This window comes from Asterias amurensis, chromosome 12 (assembly GCF_032118995.1).
Source record: "Asterias amurensis chromosome 12, ASM3211899v1".
NCBI classification, from domain to species: Eukaryota; Metazoa; Echinodermata; class Asteroidea; order Forcipulatida; family Asteriidae; genus Asterias; species Asterias amurensis.
The window spans coordinates 5556440-5573394 of NC_092659.1; the positions used below are offsets into that span (position 1 = coordinate 5556440).

At 40.2% G+C, this 16955-nt stretch overlaps 1 protein-coding gene across 1 annotated transcript; it reads right to left on the reverse strand.

The window, feature by feature from the left end:
- Window positions 1–4426: 4426 nt before the first annotated feature.
- Window positions 4427–16051, reverse strand: LOC139945171 (uncharacterized). The gene is made up of 11 exons (XM_071942456.1): window positions 15872–16051; window positions 14764–14870; window positions 13351–13457; window positions 12470–12568; window positions 11743–11850; window positions 10049–10104; window positions 9699–9872; window positions 8413–8555; window positions 6657–6931; window positions 5852–6213; window positions 4427–5351 (listed from the first exon to the last, which is right to left on the reverse strand). The coding sequence occupies exons 1-11, from the start codon at window positions 15968–15970 to the stop codon at window positions 4572–4574; spliced, it is 2310 nt and encodes a 769-aa protein (XP_071798557.1). The 5' UTR covers window positions 15971–16051; the 3' UTR covers window positions 4427–4571.
- Window positions 16052–16955: the final 904 nt, after the last annotated feature.

Consider the following 16955-nt stretch of genomic DNA (forward strand, 5'->3'; position numbering starts at 1 on the left):
TATTCCAAGAGCTCATCCGGGTCAGCCCCAAGTGCACGGCATGCTTGTAGTGTGGGTCACTTTTGGGGGCTGGCCCCAGGTGCACGTCATTACGAGAGCGTGATCGTTCGTTTAGCTCTTGTCAGGCTGGGGCTAACCCGGGTGAGCACCGCACGGTATCTACAATTACCCACCTTAGCTTACAGACTAACAAGAGGAAACATGATCGAGATGTTCAAAATACTCACTGGGAAATATGACTCGCATGTAACAAATTTCATCCAACTTAACACCAAAAACACAAGGGGTCATCAGTATCAAATCAACAAGATCAATGCCCGGTTAGATGTAAGAACATTCTCCCTCTTAACACCTATCAGCAGACACATGGAATAGACTCCCAAACTTTGTTGTGACAGCACCTAGTGTCAAATCCTTTGAGGCAAGACTAGACAAGATCTGGTCATCCCAACCCTTCAAATATGACATTGACGAACCAACCCCCACGTACATGCGCACAGGCAATGTTAACAGGAGGTTGTATGAAGATCTGATGAAAGAGGCCTGCAATCAGAAGAGGACCTGCAAGTACCTGTACCTGCAAGTACCTTTAAGTAGACCCAGGGAAGTTACTCAAACGCACCCATAGATTTATCCAGCTTGGTAGACTGGCCCAGTCCCTCTGAGCCAGTCTACATTGCGCTGTCTATATACGGCTGGCTTATACACAAACAGAAGAGCCGCTCATTGACGTCACACTTAAAGGCTCGTGAATTACGTAAGAGAGTTGCCTCCATTAGGTCAATCCCTGTCCATCTTCACTTTTCACCTACATTGACATGCAGACGACATAGAAGTGCAGCTGCCAAACGTGACCTCACACCAATCAAAACACTTATCCAATGAAATCACTGATTATATATAGTACAAACAAAACAAAAAGAATTGCTACATGGCAGTTAATTTGTTGCATAATTGCTTCTGTTGCCATTTTTGGTTGACACCATGTACTGTATTTGCTTCTGGATTTTTAAACACGAAAAAAAAATTCAAAATGTTAAGGTTAAACAAAGAAAAATCGTGTTACAATTAAAAAACAAAGAAATCTTAAAATAAGAATAAATCTTTTCAAAAAAAATTTACAAATAAGCTGCAACAACTCGCACACTGAGTGAACATTTTGGGGTTTTTTAACCTTTATTTTTTAAAAGAAAGCTTCTTTCAACTTTCCCAAATGAATAAAATTTGACTGTCAGAGAGTTTAACAAGCTGGATGAGAAATGAGTTGATAAAATGAAGAGTGAAGTCAATCTGTCTTTTTAAAATTACTAGTCAATGCAGTCTAGCAACTAAAATGTACTAAGTAACAAGTTAAAGACAGCTGACACTATTGGTAATTATCAAAGACCAGTCTTTTCACTTGTTGTATTTCAACATATGCATGAAATAACAAACCTGTGAAAATTTTAGCTCAATCGGTCATCGAACTTCCGAGATAATGATGAAAAAAACAATAAATACGCACCTTGGAAAACGAGATCAGTCAAGGTCCGAACTGAAGTCTCCTGGTTCAATGATGATATTCGTACAGCGAGAAAGATCTGTCGTCAACTGGAGCGGAAGTGGCGGAAAAATGGCAAATTGGCAATTCAACGACAAGAATATCGCAACCAATGTAAAGTAGTTAGGAATTTGATCAACCAGGCAAAGATCATCCATTATTCATCTCAAGTACAAGAATCCTCAGGAGATCAAAAGAAGCTTTTCAAGATAATTGGTAAGTTGTTGCTCAAACCCAAAACCCCTGTCCTTCCATCCACTTACAATGACCAGAACTTAGCAAATGAGTTCCAGAAATTCTTTGTCACCAAGATTTCAGACATCCGCTCATCATTTTCATCAGTCCCTTACAACGTGCCGCAGACATTGCCACAACTTCAACCAGAGTGTAGACTATCTGTGTTTGAGCCTGCGACTGTTGCTGAGATTCAAAGGGTTATTATGAAATCTCCTTCAAAATCCTGTGAGCTGGATCCAGTGTCAACATCCATGATAAAGCAAAACATCGATATTTTTGTACCCTACATCACTAAGCTTGTAAACGAATCCCTCAGTTCCGGTTGTTTCCCCGATAGCCTCAAAGTTTCCTACATCAGGCCGCTCATCAAGAAACCAAACCTGGACAAGGAGATATTCAAAAACTACAGACCGGTTGCAAACTTAAAATATCTTGGAAAAGTCATCGAACGAGTAGTTTCATCACGTATTTCTGATCACATTCATACTTTCAACCTGTCCGACGTGTTCCAGTCAGCATACAAGCCTTTCCATGGGACCGAGGCTGCACTAGTCCGTGTGAGCAACGATATTCTCTCTGCAATGGACAATGGTAACCTAACAGCACTAGTCCTGCTAGACTTGAGTGCTGCTTTTGACACTGTCGATCACAACATCCTTCTCTCTCGGCTCCAGAATCACCTTGGCATAGAGGACACAGCCCTAGCATGGTGCAGATCGTATCTCTACAATAGAACTCAGCATGTATGTATTGGCACCGCGATATCCGACCCTGTTGTTTTGAACTACTCTGTGCCACAGGGGTCGGTACTCGGCCCGCAGTGGTTTACGCTATACACTTTACCGATTCGTGACATCATCCTGAAATTTAATCTGAATTACCATGTGTACGCAGACGACACTCAGCTATACATCACGTTTAAATCTTCTCAAGAAAACGCCAATGCATCTATTGCAAGACTTGAGAAATGCATCCAAGAGATTCGACGTTGGACACAACAAAACTTCCTGAAGTTAAATGATGATAAGACAGAGTTCCTTCTATTTGGGTCACGTCAACAGTTAACTAAGGTTTCAGTGCCATACATCTCCATCGGTGATGCTCGGATAGCTCCCTCGCTGAAAGCTCGGAACTTAGGTGTTATTTTTGATTCATCGATGACACTTCAGCCACACATCAACAACATTGTTCGTTTATCATCATATCACATCAGGAATATAGGTAAGATTCGCAAGTACTTGGACAAAAGTGCCACTGAAAAGGTCATTCACGCATTTGTTACTTCTCGTCTTGACAACGGCAACGCTCTTCTCTACAGTCTTCCTAACAACCAGATTTCCCGACTTCAACGGCTCCAAAATACTGCTGCCCGCATTGTGACACTGTCTAGAAAATCCTGTTCTATCACCCCCATTCTGAAACAACTACACTGGCTCCCTATCTCTCAACGAATCATCTTCAAGCTGATGCTCATTGTCCACAAAGCTCTTAATGGCAAGGCTCCCCACTATATTTCTGAACTGCTTCAAGTTTACACTCCATCAAGGAATCTTCGATCAAGTTCTATGCTTCTCCTCATTGAACCCAAGTCTCGACACTCATGGGGTGACAGGTCTTTTTCTTCAGCCGCGCCACGCATCTGGAACTCTCTACCACTTAATCTTCGATCTTGTCTTTGTACTGCAAAATTCAAGTCTCTTCTCAAAACTTATCTTATGTCACAGGTTTTCAATGACTAATTTTGTTGTCTGTTTTTTTCTTTGTGTTGTGTTTTGTTTTTGTTTTGTTTTTTTGGTTTTACTGCGCCTTGAACACCCAGCAGGGTGGATATGTGCGCATTACAAGTCTTATTATTATTATTATTATTATTACCCTTTGCACACGAAGTTGTGTGCATTTAGATAGAAGTAATTTTCCACGAATTTGATTTCGATACCTTAAGTTTAGAACTTGAGGTCTTGAAATCAAATTCGTGGAAAATTACTTTTCTCCCGAAAACTATGGCACTTAAGAGGGAGCCATTTCTCACCATGTTTTATACCATCAACCTCTCCACACTACTGGTCACCATAAAAAGGTTTTATGCTAACAATTATTTTGAGTGATGACCAATAGTGTCCACTGCCTTTAAAGACACTGGCAGAACAATTTGGTAATTGTCAAAGACCAGTCTCCTCTCTAATCTTTATTTTAATTATTTTTAGTAATTACCAGTAGTGTCCACTGCCCTTAAAGATATCATGAAGTGGTTGCATCTCCACAGAGTAAATAATAAATGTGCACAGTTTTGTACAGTGCACAGTTGTGTCACGGACTACAACCATACGCAACTCTTGCAAATGAATGGTTTCAAATGGTTCATTAAATTTATTACCAAGGGTAGGAGGGTTACCAATCAAATATTGGTATAAATAATTTCAAAATACGAGCCATCTGAAAGGCACTGGACACCTTTGGTAATTCTTAAGGACCAGTCTTCTCACTAAGTGTATCTCAACAAATGCATAAAGTATCAAACCTGTAAAAGTTTTAACTCATTTGGTCGTCGAAATTGCGAGAGAATAATGGAAGAAAAAACACCCTTGTCGCCTAATTGTGTGCTTTCAGATGCTTGATTTCTAAACCTCAGCTGAAATCAATTCAATACTTAGGTATATGCTCAGATACAAGTGCAAAGACTGGTCTTTGACAATTACCAAAAATGTTCAGCATCTTTAAAACAATCGAACGGTTCCATAAACCAAATAATACGTAGCAGACTTTAAACTTAAACCTCTCTATTCTACATATCAATCTACTTTGAGCTGTCAGCTGCCCCACTCTTCCCATCACTACTTCCTTTATCCCCAGGTCTGTCGCTGCTTTTCTCTTTCCCCTTATCACTCCCAGTCTTATCTCCTCCAGAGTGTACCCCGGGCTTACCCCTACCCTGATCCCTCTCCGGCTGCCTAGTAGGCCCTTTGGTAGCACCCCTGTCACGCGGTCTATCGTTGTTACCACCCCTCGGTCTATCACCTCCCCTGTCTCTAGGCCTATCATAGGATCGACTATTAACATCCCTCGGTGTAGTTCCTCGTCCATCGCTTCCCTTGGGTCTATCGCCGGGTTTGTCTCGGGGTGTTTGACCCCCTCGTTGTCTCTCGCTGGTTCCGCTGCGAGACGAATCATTGCTTCCACTACTCCTGGGTTTATCGCCATCCCGTTGTCTATCGCCCCCTCTGTCTCCCCGTCTGTCGCCCTCTCTTGGTCGGTCGTCCCTCCCTCCATGTTGCCTCGGGCCCTTGTGATCCCCATCCTTGGGCCCCCTCCCGTCTTTTCTGTTTCTTTCATCCCTGCGTTGATCATCTTTTCCTCCTTGGGAAGGTCTCGGATTCGAGCCACCTTTACCCTGACTGGAGTCTTTAATATCTCTTCGCCCTTCTCGTCTGTCCTCTCCTGACTTTGGCTTCTCCGGCAGAGAGTCGACAGGGCTTGACCTTTCATCTTTAGACTTGCTTCCGCCCTCCTTGTCATCTTGCTCTTTAGAGCCTCCTCCCCTGTTGCCTGGTTGATAGAGGGCCATGGCTGGCCGGTCCTATCAAGTAAATAGATATCAAGATCAATAAATAGATGTTAAATTTTCATCATGAATATTACAAGAATATTAACGTTGGTTTACCTATAATACACTCAATGTGTGTTAGCACTATATACTCAGTACTTTCCCGAGTTCTGTGAAAAATCACAGGCATATCACTCGGGTTGGGATTCGAACCCACGACCTTTGCCATTCTAGAGCAGATGTCTTACCAAGTAGACCACCGAGATTGCCCCGATAGCTGGCAGCAGTTTGAATCCTAAATTAATACACCTGTGATTTTGTTCACAGAGCTCTACTCAGGAAAGTACTGAGTATACAGTGCTAACACACATCGATTTAAGGGTAAAACCCAAAACTATTATACAATCGATATTGTAATAAAAGCTAAGAGCCTTAAATAAAAAACAAAAGTACAATATTTACAAGACATTGGTTTAAACTTACAAAAAAATATTGTGCCTGTATTTTCATACATTCCTAAAGGGAAGTTTTACCTTATTGCGGACACGATCACGGTCACGGTCAGACCTGTCCCTCCCGCGACCAGATTTTGCCGACCTCTCCGAGTGCTCCTCATGAGAGTCACTTCTTGGTTTCCTGTCGGCCCTAGCCCCCACGTCCCTCTCTTCCTTCTTACTAGGCCCCTCTCTACTACCCTGCCCGGTAGTCCTCGACTGGCCCTCGCTCCTGTCGGGTCTTTTATCGCTGGTGCTGTTCCTGCGAGATGACTCGACATCTCTCCTGTCACGTTCGCCTTCCTTCCCCTGAGATTGTCTCGGAGGCTTCTCTTTGTACGAGTCTCGACGGCCGCCGTCACGTCGATCCTCTCGCTGGGATTGTCCCCTTGAGTCAGAATCTAGGTCAAGTTAAACAAACACTTCTGATGAATGCATGTAGCAGAGAACGAAATAATCACTTGACCACATGCCAGAGATTTAAGCCCAGGGGTGGATTTCACAAAGAGTTAAGACTAGTCTTGTCTCGAGTTAGGACAAGTTACTCGTCCAAACTTAGGACCAGCCACACGTTTTGTATATCTCCTAGGTCCTAACTCTTTGTGAAATCGACCCCTGGGCTAGTAAGCTATTGTGTAGACTCTAGGTCTAGGTGAAAACATTTTATCGTTTGTCTGGTTTTAGTTGGTTACTTTTAAGTTTTTTTTTTTTTCACACACTAAAATCAGGGTTAGTTTTGAGTGTGGCAATCAAAATTGGCAGCTGTGGAGGTCCTTAATTGGTATCTTCTCAAAAACACTTTCTTTTGGTCTCATCAGCCTCTTATTAGTTGAGGGCCACCTACCTTTATTGCGTCTCTCAGGGGCTGCTTTGGTCTCCTGATCGTGCCTTTTGTCACGGTGTTTGTCAGCCCCTCTGTCAGCATGTCTGTCTCTGTCTCTATCGCGCTGTCTATCTCTATCTTTGTTCCTCTCGCGTTCTTTGTCTCTGTGTTGATCTCTGTCTCGCCGTTCGTGTTCCCAGTCCCGGTCTTTCTGTCTGGACTTATCTCTCTCCTCAGTATCCCTCTGAAACCCTGTGCGGGAATCTTTGGATGTTGACTTGAAGTCTCTTTCTTTTCTGAGAACACAAACAAAAAATCAAAGGAACATTAATTTTGTCAGCTCAGTACGACACGGTCTTTAATTGCTAGTTTATTAGGGAGTAATAAATTGGCAACAAGGTCTTACAGGCCTTTTAAAAGTAGCAGGTTCATGTCCTTGGGATGCAGAAACGAACTTAAGGCGACGTCCTTTATCGCAAGGTTATAAACAGTCAATTAAGACCTATTCAATACTCTTTTATTTCCATCTAAAAATATCCTTTTTGTTGAAAAGTGTGAAAAGTAAGATAAAAATGTAGTTGAAGCAAGGTCAAGTTGATTAGTATTTCAATTGCAACCCTTCCCAACAATAGACCTTTCTGAAGAAATATTGCTTATACATTCACTCATGCATACAGACCCTATTGGTTGGCTTACGGAATAGAGATGCGCATTCAGCAGATGCACAATCACGTCTGCGTCCCGCGGCCATTAGCCGTAAGCTTGGGCGGTTCCAGAAATTTGGGGCTCGGTTCCGGTTCCGAAAAAAAGCTCGGTTCTGAGACATACCCGGTTCCAATTCAATAAAAAACATAAGCCGCCCGTCCAGAGCTCACACACACACACAAATGAGCCGATCTATTTGAACTGAAAATAACCAAGTTAATCAGACATCGGTTCCGAGCTCACACACACACAATTGGAGCCGATCTATTTTTAACGAAAATACCAGAATACCCACCCCAATGATCAGACATCGTGCCACCGAGCACCTATTTTCCCTGCTCTGTCCTTACTCTATGATTTAAACAAGTCTTTGATTTAGCCGGCAGTATGATCGTTGTGTAGCATATGTCCGTAGTGTAGTACATCCGTAGTGCAGTACATTCGTAGTGCATGCAGTGTGTCGTCTCTGTACATACAAGTGTACTATGCCTGTACATGCCTGTACATACATACCTACAGCACTGTGTGTTTTGTGCACGGGGCTAGCGTTTATGAATATGGATATATCGGCAGCCAATCACAACGTGCTGTCTATACATGTACATGTATATGCATGACATGTACATGCATACATGTGGTGGTTGTAGAAGATGCCTATGTGTGTGCACTGTGTATGCAGCAACCACATGTGATAGTTGATACTCATGTCGGCTTGAAGCCTTTGCACACTGTATCTGCGGTCACCGCTTTCAACATCAAGCCTCATTTTCTAGAGCCGGTTCGTCGCAGGATCGGCTCCACAGAGCCTTTTATAATTGGGACTCGGTCTTTTAAAATCGGAACCGACAAAAGCGGGTACCCGGTTCCACAGAAGAGTTGAACCGCAAGTCCGGTTTTCAACTTGGAACCGGGTAGAACCGGGTAACCGAAGGGACCGCCCAAGCTTAATTAGCCGTGTACAAAATAGTGCGACGTTTCCTCATTTTGCCAACCAAAATGTTACTGCTCAAGCGCTATGTGCAATTTACCTATTACATTGGAAAAGATCTATTTGTTATCTTTAGCTCTTTACCTATCATCGGACCGCCCTTTATTCTGGACAGCATCAACTCTTCCCCTTCGGTCTCTCTCCTTCCCCCTGTCATCCGTCTTGGAACTAGCTGTGGGTTCATCTCTCCTTCTGTTAGACTTGTCTCCCTCAGGTTTCTTCAGCAACTACATCAGGAGAAAACAAAAACGAAGAAATTGTTTAGTTTGATCATCATTTCAGGAGAAAATCATCATCCACTGTCATTATGGAATGTTTGAAAGTTAAAAATGGGAGCAACTAGGCCTGGGCGACTACTGAAATTTACTACTCAACTAGTCGCGCCTCAAATAGTTGTGACTAGCACACTAGTCGCAACTAATTTCTAATTCTCCAGATGCATTCATCTTGACTAGTCGCACCTCAAATAGTTGTGACTAGCACACTAGTCGCAACTAATTTCTAATTCTCAAGATGCATTCATCTTGACTAGTCGCACCTCAAATAGTTGCAAATACAACACTATTCGTGCCAAATTTTTAATTCTCAAGATGCATTGTGACATTGTGTGTCACTAGCGCAATATAGTAACATTCAAGCAGAAAGGATTGAAGGATTGTGTCACTGATGTCTGATTGTGTTTCGAAAGTTAATTATGTTGTCAGGAATAGCCCTCAGCGACACAATTGGTTCAACAAGCAGGTAGTCGCAACTTTTTTTTGTGGAAGTTGTGGTGGCACAAATAACCGACTAGTTGAAAAAGCAGTAGCCACAGCTCGACTAAGCAATTAATAGTCACGACTTCAACATTAACCACACTAGTCACCCAGGCTTAAAGGCAGTGAACACTATTGGTAATTAATCAAAATAATTATGAGCATAAAACCTTACTTGGTAACGAGTATTGGGGAGAGGTTGATGATAGTATAAAACATTGTGAGAAACGGCTCCCTCTATAGTGACGTAGTTTTCGAGCAATCAAGCATTAGAGGTCTCGAAATCAAGCATCTGAAAGCACACAACTCCGTGTGACAAGGGTGTTTTTTCTTTCATTATTATCTCCCAACTACGATGACCACTTGAGCTCAAATTTTCACAGGTTTGTTATTGTATGCATGTTGAGATACACCAAGTGAGAAGACTGGTCTTTGATAATTACCAACGGTGTCTAGTGCCTTTAATACATACCATGCCTTTGAAACTTTGAAATTTAAAAAAACAAACACCCTCAGTTTACCGAGAAGCGATCTCGAATAAATAAAACAATTTTGTTGAGTTTGGCTGCTTTGCAATGGAAGGACCAAACTGACTACCAGATAGCCGAACAATACCTTAATCTTTTGTGGTTCTGATTTGTCAGATTCCTTTGACTCTTTTTCTTTCTGTCTCTGCCTCTCACGTTGACGTCTTCTTTCGTCGTCCCTCTTCTGACGTCTCTCGTCATCTCTCTTCTTCTGCTCTCTCTCCTTCCGTTTCCGCTCATCTTTGGCCTCCTGGCGGACCTTCTGCACAGTTTGGACATTTAAAGGAAAGGTTTGGATTCAAAACTTTTGGTTTCAGAAGCTTACAGCAGCTTTCGATCGTATAAAGCATTTTAACAAACTTTGCACTTCAAAGTATTGTGGTTATGTAAAATTATATAAGAATTTATTACGAGAGTTGAGGAGTTTCAGTTACTTACATTTCTTTCCAACTTTTTGTTCTTGATGAAGGTGAGCAAGGGTGTAATTGCTCTAGCTGCAACAAAAGGAACAATCGAGAGTCAACAATGCATCAATCAAACATTAGGCAAAGTAAACTTGTGGCAATACATTAATTATAATAATAGTAATACAAAAATGGGTTTATAGAGTAGGCCTACCTTTTATATACATACTGTATGTAAGCCTATGATAAGTAGAAACTCAAGATAAAAATTTAATTGTAATTGGCAAATTTAAGGCAAAAAGCAAATGGTGATTAGACATCATATTAAACCTACAATTATCAATAAAATAAGTTGCATAAAAAAACACATAGAAAAAAAAATATATAGGAAACGTTAAAAAGGGATAAAAACAGAATAAGGGGGAATAGAAAGTAGAAAAGGCGAATAAAATAGAATAAGTTACATAAAATACATAAACGAAAATATCAAATTCTAAAAAGGGATAAAAAGGGGGTGTAAACGGGGGATAAAGGAGGAGGATAAACCAGAGGGGAGCAGTTACCAGCACACCCTAAGCCAGATCTTCAGCACCTGACTTTGCAGTAAAAACCAATAGAATATTGGAAATACATTTAAACAAGCGGATTAGTCAATTCTAAACAAACATTAACTGTAACTGACTATAGTGACAATTCATATCTGTACAATCATCATCATACATTATGCCCACACATACCAAACAGTCATGGCTAAAATATTCCTTATTTTTGGACATGACTTTTCTGAGAAACCGTTGTGAAGAACTATAAGTGCTGTTTTGTTTCAGAATATGGACTTTTGTTTAGAAAAATGAGTGACCTTTCAAGCGAGATACTACACAGACTCGAATGGAAAATTTTTACATTTTGTATCATGATTTTGGCATAAATTCAAGAATTATAAAAAATAGCTGTGTGTGTCAGCACAACATGTTAAACTTAAGAGATGTGCCACCTTTCTATGAAAAGTTGGTGCAATCTCAACAAAAATATCACATTTCATTTTCTTCCTTTGAGCTGTCAACAAATCAGGAAGTCCAGGCTCTGTGGTTCTTTGTTGGTAAACATGTGATGTCACGGAATACCGTGGTTACGAGGTTTCTATCATGTAGATCTGGTATCTCTGACATAATTGAGGCTTAAGATGAAAACACAGCAACTCATACGTCATTGTTTACATCAAAAATAAAACATTTATGTATGGTACATCAACAACAAAAATACACAATCGAAGTACACGATAAAATGCAAAATATAATATAAAACACAAAGAAAAAAGACTACACATGAATATGTAAATATAAACAGAATATAGACAAAAAGATCAAGTTGGAAACCACTGAAACTGTGACAAAATGGCCTTCAATTTCCATAAGAAACAAATGTTTTCAAGAACTGCACACACACAAATATACATACTTTACACCAAAATGCAAAAAAGTGTAGTCTTTTTGCCAACAACAATATAATAATAATGATTACAACATTTATAGAGCACTAAATACGGAAGTTTCTAATGACACAAATAGAAATGAATGCAAAAAGTGTTTCTCATCACCTCAAAGTGTACGAGTAGCAATATTTGAATGTAAATGAGGAAGTAAAAATAAGACCTTTTTGCATTGTTTTGGACAACAAAATAATAATAATAATTACACAAATAAAGACAACGCCATTCTGTTTGTTTACCTTCCTTTTCACTAAGTTTTGCCTCTAGCTCCTCCAGATAGGTCTCTGCACTGGGAAGACGTTCTACTTCAGCCTGGAAGGCTTCCACAAAGGCCAAGAAGTCCTCATCTATTGAAATAAGAAACAACCAAAAAGTCTTCCTTGTTAGTGGTGTGTTATGGCCAAGCGGATAAGAACATCGGACTCAAGTTCTAGTGGTGCTGATCAGAAAAGTGGGGTTTTTAGTTTGGGTCATGACACTTGTGTCCTTAATAGGAACACGTTGCCTTGGACCGATCGATTTGGTCTTTGAAAAGCGTTTGAAACTGTTGGTTATAAAATGCGTTATGGTTAGAAAGATATTTTAAAAGTAGAATACAATGATCCACACAAATTTGCCTTGAAATTGCGTGGTTTTTCTTTTACTTTGCGAACTGTGTTAGTCAATTGGTGTTAGTCGACGAGGTAAAAGGAAAACCATGCAATTGCGAGTGATACTTGTGTGGATCATTATATTCTACTTTTCTCTCTAATCATATATGCATTTTATAAGAAACGGTTACAAACGCTTTTCAAAGACCAACTCGACCGATCCAAAGGCAACGTGTTCTTTTAAGAAAACTTTTAAACCATTCTTGCTGTGACCTTAGGATGGGACGTTAAGCTGTATGTCTTGTGTGTTATTATGTAACGAAAGAAACCCAGTGCACTTATCGAAAAGAGGCGGGGTTCACTTGTCCAAACTTACCAGTCTCAACTGTTCCACAGCGAGGGTCGGCTTTCCTTCCGAGTTTCTTGGGGACTTTCTGGTACGGAGAGAACTCCACAACGGCTGGATATTCTGTACCTACAGAAGCAATAGTTCCGGATTTGTTATCAAACACAGGCCTTGAACTTTGCTCTTAAAGGGGCATGGTAATTTCCCCCTGTGGGGTGGACCTCTATGAAGAAAATGTAAATTTGTATTGGAACCTTGCACAGGGCATGACAGTAAGAGCACAGGGCACCACTGCAATGGCTGTGGAACTCATTGTCAGTTTGCTTTTGTGTGAAAGAAGATTAGAAAATTGCAGGAAGATAGATCACAGGCGGACTAAAAACGGGGAGCTGGTGTTCACAGTGGAAAAAACAAACACAAAATTCAAACCCCAAACCCCAGAGATTTCCTGAAATTTTATTTCCTGGATATTGAGTCCTGGATATTTATGTAAGAATACAAACATTTGCTGGCTAGTACTCTCACTTGGTGTATCTCAACATTATATACAGAAACTAACAAACATGTGAAAATTTGAACTCATTTGGTCATCGAAGTTGCAAGATAATATAAACTAACAAGAAAAACCACCCTTGTCACACGGTCGAAGTTTTGCGCTTTCAGTTGCTTGATTTCGGAACCTCAAAATCTAATTCTGAGGTCTCGAAATCAAATTGAAATATTTTAGTGGAAAATTACTTCTTTTATGAAAACTACATTACTTCAGAGGGAGCTGTTTCTCACAATGTTTTATACATGTACTTTCAACAGCTCTCTGTTGCTCGTTACCAAGTTTTATACTAGTATATATTTTGAGTAATTGCCAAACGTGTACAGTGAGCACTTTAAAATTAGAATTGGTCAGTGATTACCTCTTGTATCAGTAAAGAGGTAGCCGTCCCATCGGTCTCGGAATGTGAGTATCTCCTCAGGGTTGATGAAGTTGATGTAGGCTCTTGAAAATGCATTGGGTCCAAGGCTATACAAGACAAACAAAAAACTGCATTGTTTAGAAGCAAACTCACACAATGGGATATATGCCAAGCTGGCAACAGTCAATCTCTCTCAACAGGAACAGTGGTTTAACAGCTTTTATTGTTTATTGCACAAATCAAGACACTATGATTCACTAGACCCCAACACTTGAGACATTGGCCCAATTTCATGGCTCTGCTTACCATAGGCACAGAATTGGTGCTTATGGAAGCAGGGAATTCTGTGCTTACGGCAAGCGTATTTCACGGGTTAGCGGTGAATTTTGGCTCGTGCGCGTGCGTACTCCACGTTACTAGGCATTCTACGCTTACAAGGCTAGCGCAGAAATTCAGCGCTAGCATGTCAAGCGGGGAATCGTGATCGTAAGCGCAGAATTCTACGGAAAGCAGAGCCATGAAACTGGGCCCTGATCATCACCTAAAATATGGCGTGGCTTTTTCCTCCTGGACTGCTACAAAATATTCATTCTATCCTCGTACCATCAGGATCTGGAATAGATTAGCTTCTACTGTCGTCAGTGCACCCTCCATCCAAGCATTTAATCTTGCAATCCTTCTGGAGATTCGGGTAATGTGACCGCAAGTGAGTGACAGATTCCTCTAGTTTCTCCCTCCAATGTACAGTGTCTATAATGTTCATTTTGTCTTGTCATACACTTTTATTGCACCACTGGTGACGGCGTCATGGTTAAGAGCGCCGGATTCAAGCTCTGGTGTTTGATCAGCAGAGGATGGGTTTGAATCCTGGTCGTGACACTTGCTACATAAAGTTGGGGAGGTAGTGCTTTCTGCTCTACCAGCCAGGCTTCTGATTGATGATACCCAAGCCTACATCCGTATGAACTGTAAAAGGGGTAACCCAGTTTCAGCCCTTGGAGTAGGTGATAACGGTCATTGGAAGAACAACAAATTGTACCCCACACCTTGAAGTGGCCTTCAGGCCTTGTGTGTCTGGTGACTTGCATAAAAAAAAAAAAAAACATCATCCCAGTTTAGCTTTCACTAGCTGTAAAGGGATTTCTTCATCAAGTATCAAGTATTTGTGCAGTGGCTACTAACATGTATTTTGAAAGATTCAAACCCACAACCATGTAATTACAAGTTCTGCAGCCGATTTCACGAAACGCTCCGATTAATCCTATCTTGAGTTGGGACGAGTAACCCATCCTAACTAAGGATGAGTTCAATGCGTCCTAATGTCTATGGATACGGAACTTAATTCATCGTACTAATTAGTCCTAAGATTAATCCTAAGTTTAGGAAGAGATTGGTGAAATCGATGCAACTCACCTTCTGTCTGCTTTGACATAGTAAAAGTAGTTGTTATCTGGAAGGGGTGAAACCTGTTCCAGGAAGTCTGCTTCAGACAGGGTAGGGGGCAGGCACCGGATAATAACCTGAAATAGTCAAATTAGGAGACAAGTTCACAATTTATAAAACATGCCGTCATGGTAAAAGAGACATCTTTGGTCAACGACAGGACATACTAGCAAATTAGAAATGCACACATGCACATGGGCATTGACGTTCTCTCCTGTCAATAATCATTTAAAAAATTAGCATTACGAAGGCTCAAAATGTTTGACTTCTATTTTAACAGCATGGATAACTTTCCGTATCCTGCCACCACTTTTTACCAAAAGGGATATTTTTTGTTATGTATCTCATCATTAAGGTAAATTAGATCATGATAATTTTCCATATGGCGCCACCACTTTTTCACTCATTTTTACAAAAAGGAATATCTCACTGAGGTACATTTAAATTAGATACTTTAGTATTTCATATCAAATGAAAAATTAGATACTCCTAATGTACAATCATATTGAATGAAAAAGTAGTGGCGTGATACGTAAACTTTTCCTAGTAGTAGTACATGTGTAGAAGGCCCTATAATAAAAGGGTCACAAGAGGGTTTTTGCAGATCAGGACAGTATGTTGATTTAAAACTTTTAGTTTAAATGCGCCACAAATCAGTTATTTATTTTCGGGAAAAATAATATAATTATATTATATATAATATTAATTAATAAAATAGGCCCTACCCTACATGTATATCTTTTTTAAATAAAAAAGTTTAGCTTTATAATATTTATAATAACTTAACTTACATGTAATTTAACTAAAATAAATAAAATAGGGCCTACTATACTAGGCCTACTATTTATTTCATTTCAATTCACAAATCCATGGTGTGTACAAACTAGACAGAATGTTAGCTTCTTATAATCAGGTAGAACAAGTTATATTTATTAAACCAAATATATTTTACTTTTATTTTATTTAAATAGGAAGAACTTTTTAAATTAAGTTTGCTTTGCCTGTGTGTAAAAATGTTACTGTCCGGAAATTGGACAACTTATCAAAAAATAGGAAGTTGACATCTTCCGTGACCTACCTTGGTCATTGCACTCGGTGCATCCTTCATTTTCTTCTTGTCAGCACCATCGACGGAACTTGGGCTACTGACACTGTCACTCTTTACATCTTTAGTCATTTTGAAAGTTTTTACTTTGTGGGACAGTTTCCCCAGTCACTAAGTCACCCCTCTCGAACTTTCAAGCAAAACACATCGATTGTGTTTTGTTTTTTTCAGAGACTGGTGAAAGCGCCCTCTGTTGATGCAGTCCGGGATCTCCCCATTTTCCGCGAGTGTCACTTTTTCTCAGTTTTAGCTAGGTAGTGGTTTAGGTGTAGGCATAAATAAAGGCACGTTTGGCAACACCAACCAACAGCAGTTTTCGATTTCATGAATTATATTTTGAGATACAGTTGTTTGACCAGTTCTGGATCACTTTTTGAATTCACATTGTTCTTTGTTGCAATCTCTTTGATATCTTAAACAGAAAAATTTATCAGTTTACCTAAACATGACATAAAACTCACCAAGTATTCACTGACAAAAAAAGATTAGTTCTTTTGGAGAGGCTTTGAGAAAAGTATCGTCACCTGTTTGACCAGTTCAGGATCAGTTGAATCTATTCTGAATCAGTAGAGTGCCCTTTATTGCAAACCCATACTCCCATTCATAAAAATGTCTCTCAAGGACACGAAACTTCAGAGGTGTGTTGGCATGGACTTGGACTTCATTTGTTTAGTGAATGTCATGCAAGTGTCTTCAATAGCAGCGCAAAAACCCAGCGACAAAACCACAAAACAACAGCAAAGGCAAATGAAAAAGTGAAGCGATCCTAAAAAGCATTGTTGACCCCTCCAAGTTTAATTTTCTCACAAAAAAAATCTACAAGATTTTGTTGAAGAAATGTTTCTCAAAATCATCTAAATAAACTTTCTACTGCAGTAGTATGACTTTACCATACTTAGTAAGTTAGTGCGGCACCATTTGACGCAATGAGATGTTGAGTGATCCCGAACTGGTCAAGGGTATGTTGCCCCCCCCCCCCAAGAAGATTTTGGTAACTTCGTCCCCTCAAAGAAACTAGATGACTGCAAAGTATTTACAGGAATGTTTTTTTACACAT

What these genes read in the sequence shown, in the direction of transcription:
- LOC139945171 (XM_071942456.1), bottom strand. Translation starts at nt 15,970, where the DNA reads ATGACTAAAGATGTAAAGAGTGACAGTGTCAGTAGCCCAAGTTCCGTC. An exon ending in ACAAAAAGTTGGAAAGAAAT is followed by an intron (nt 9,873 to 10,048) that starts GTAAGTAACTGA and finishes CAAACTGTGCAG; the next exon opens with AAGGTCCGCCAGGAGGCCAA. An exon ending in CAGAACCACAAAAGATTAAG is followed by an intron (nt 8,556 to 9,698) that starts GTATTGTTCGGC and finishes CTCCTGATGTAG; the next exon opens with TTGCTGAAGAAACCTGAGGG.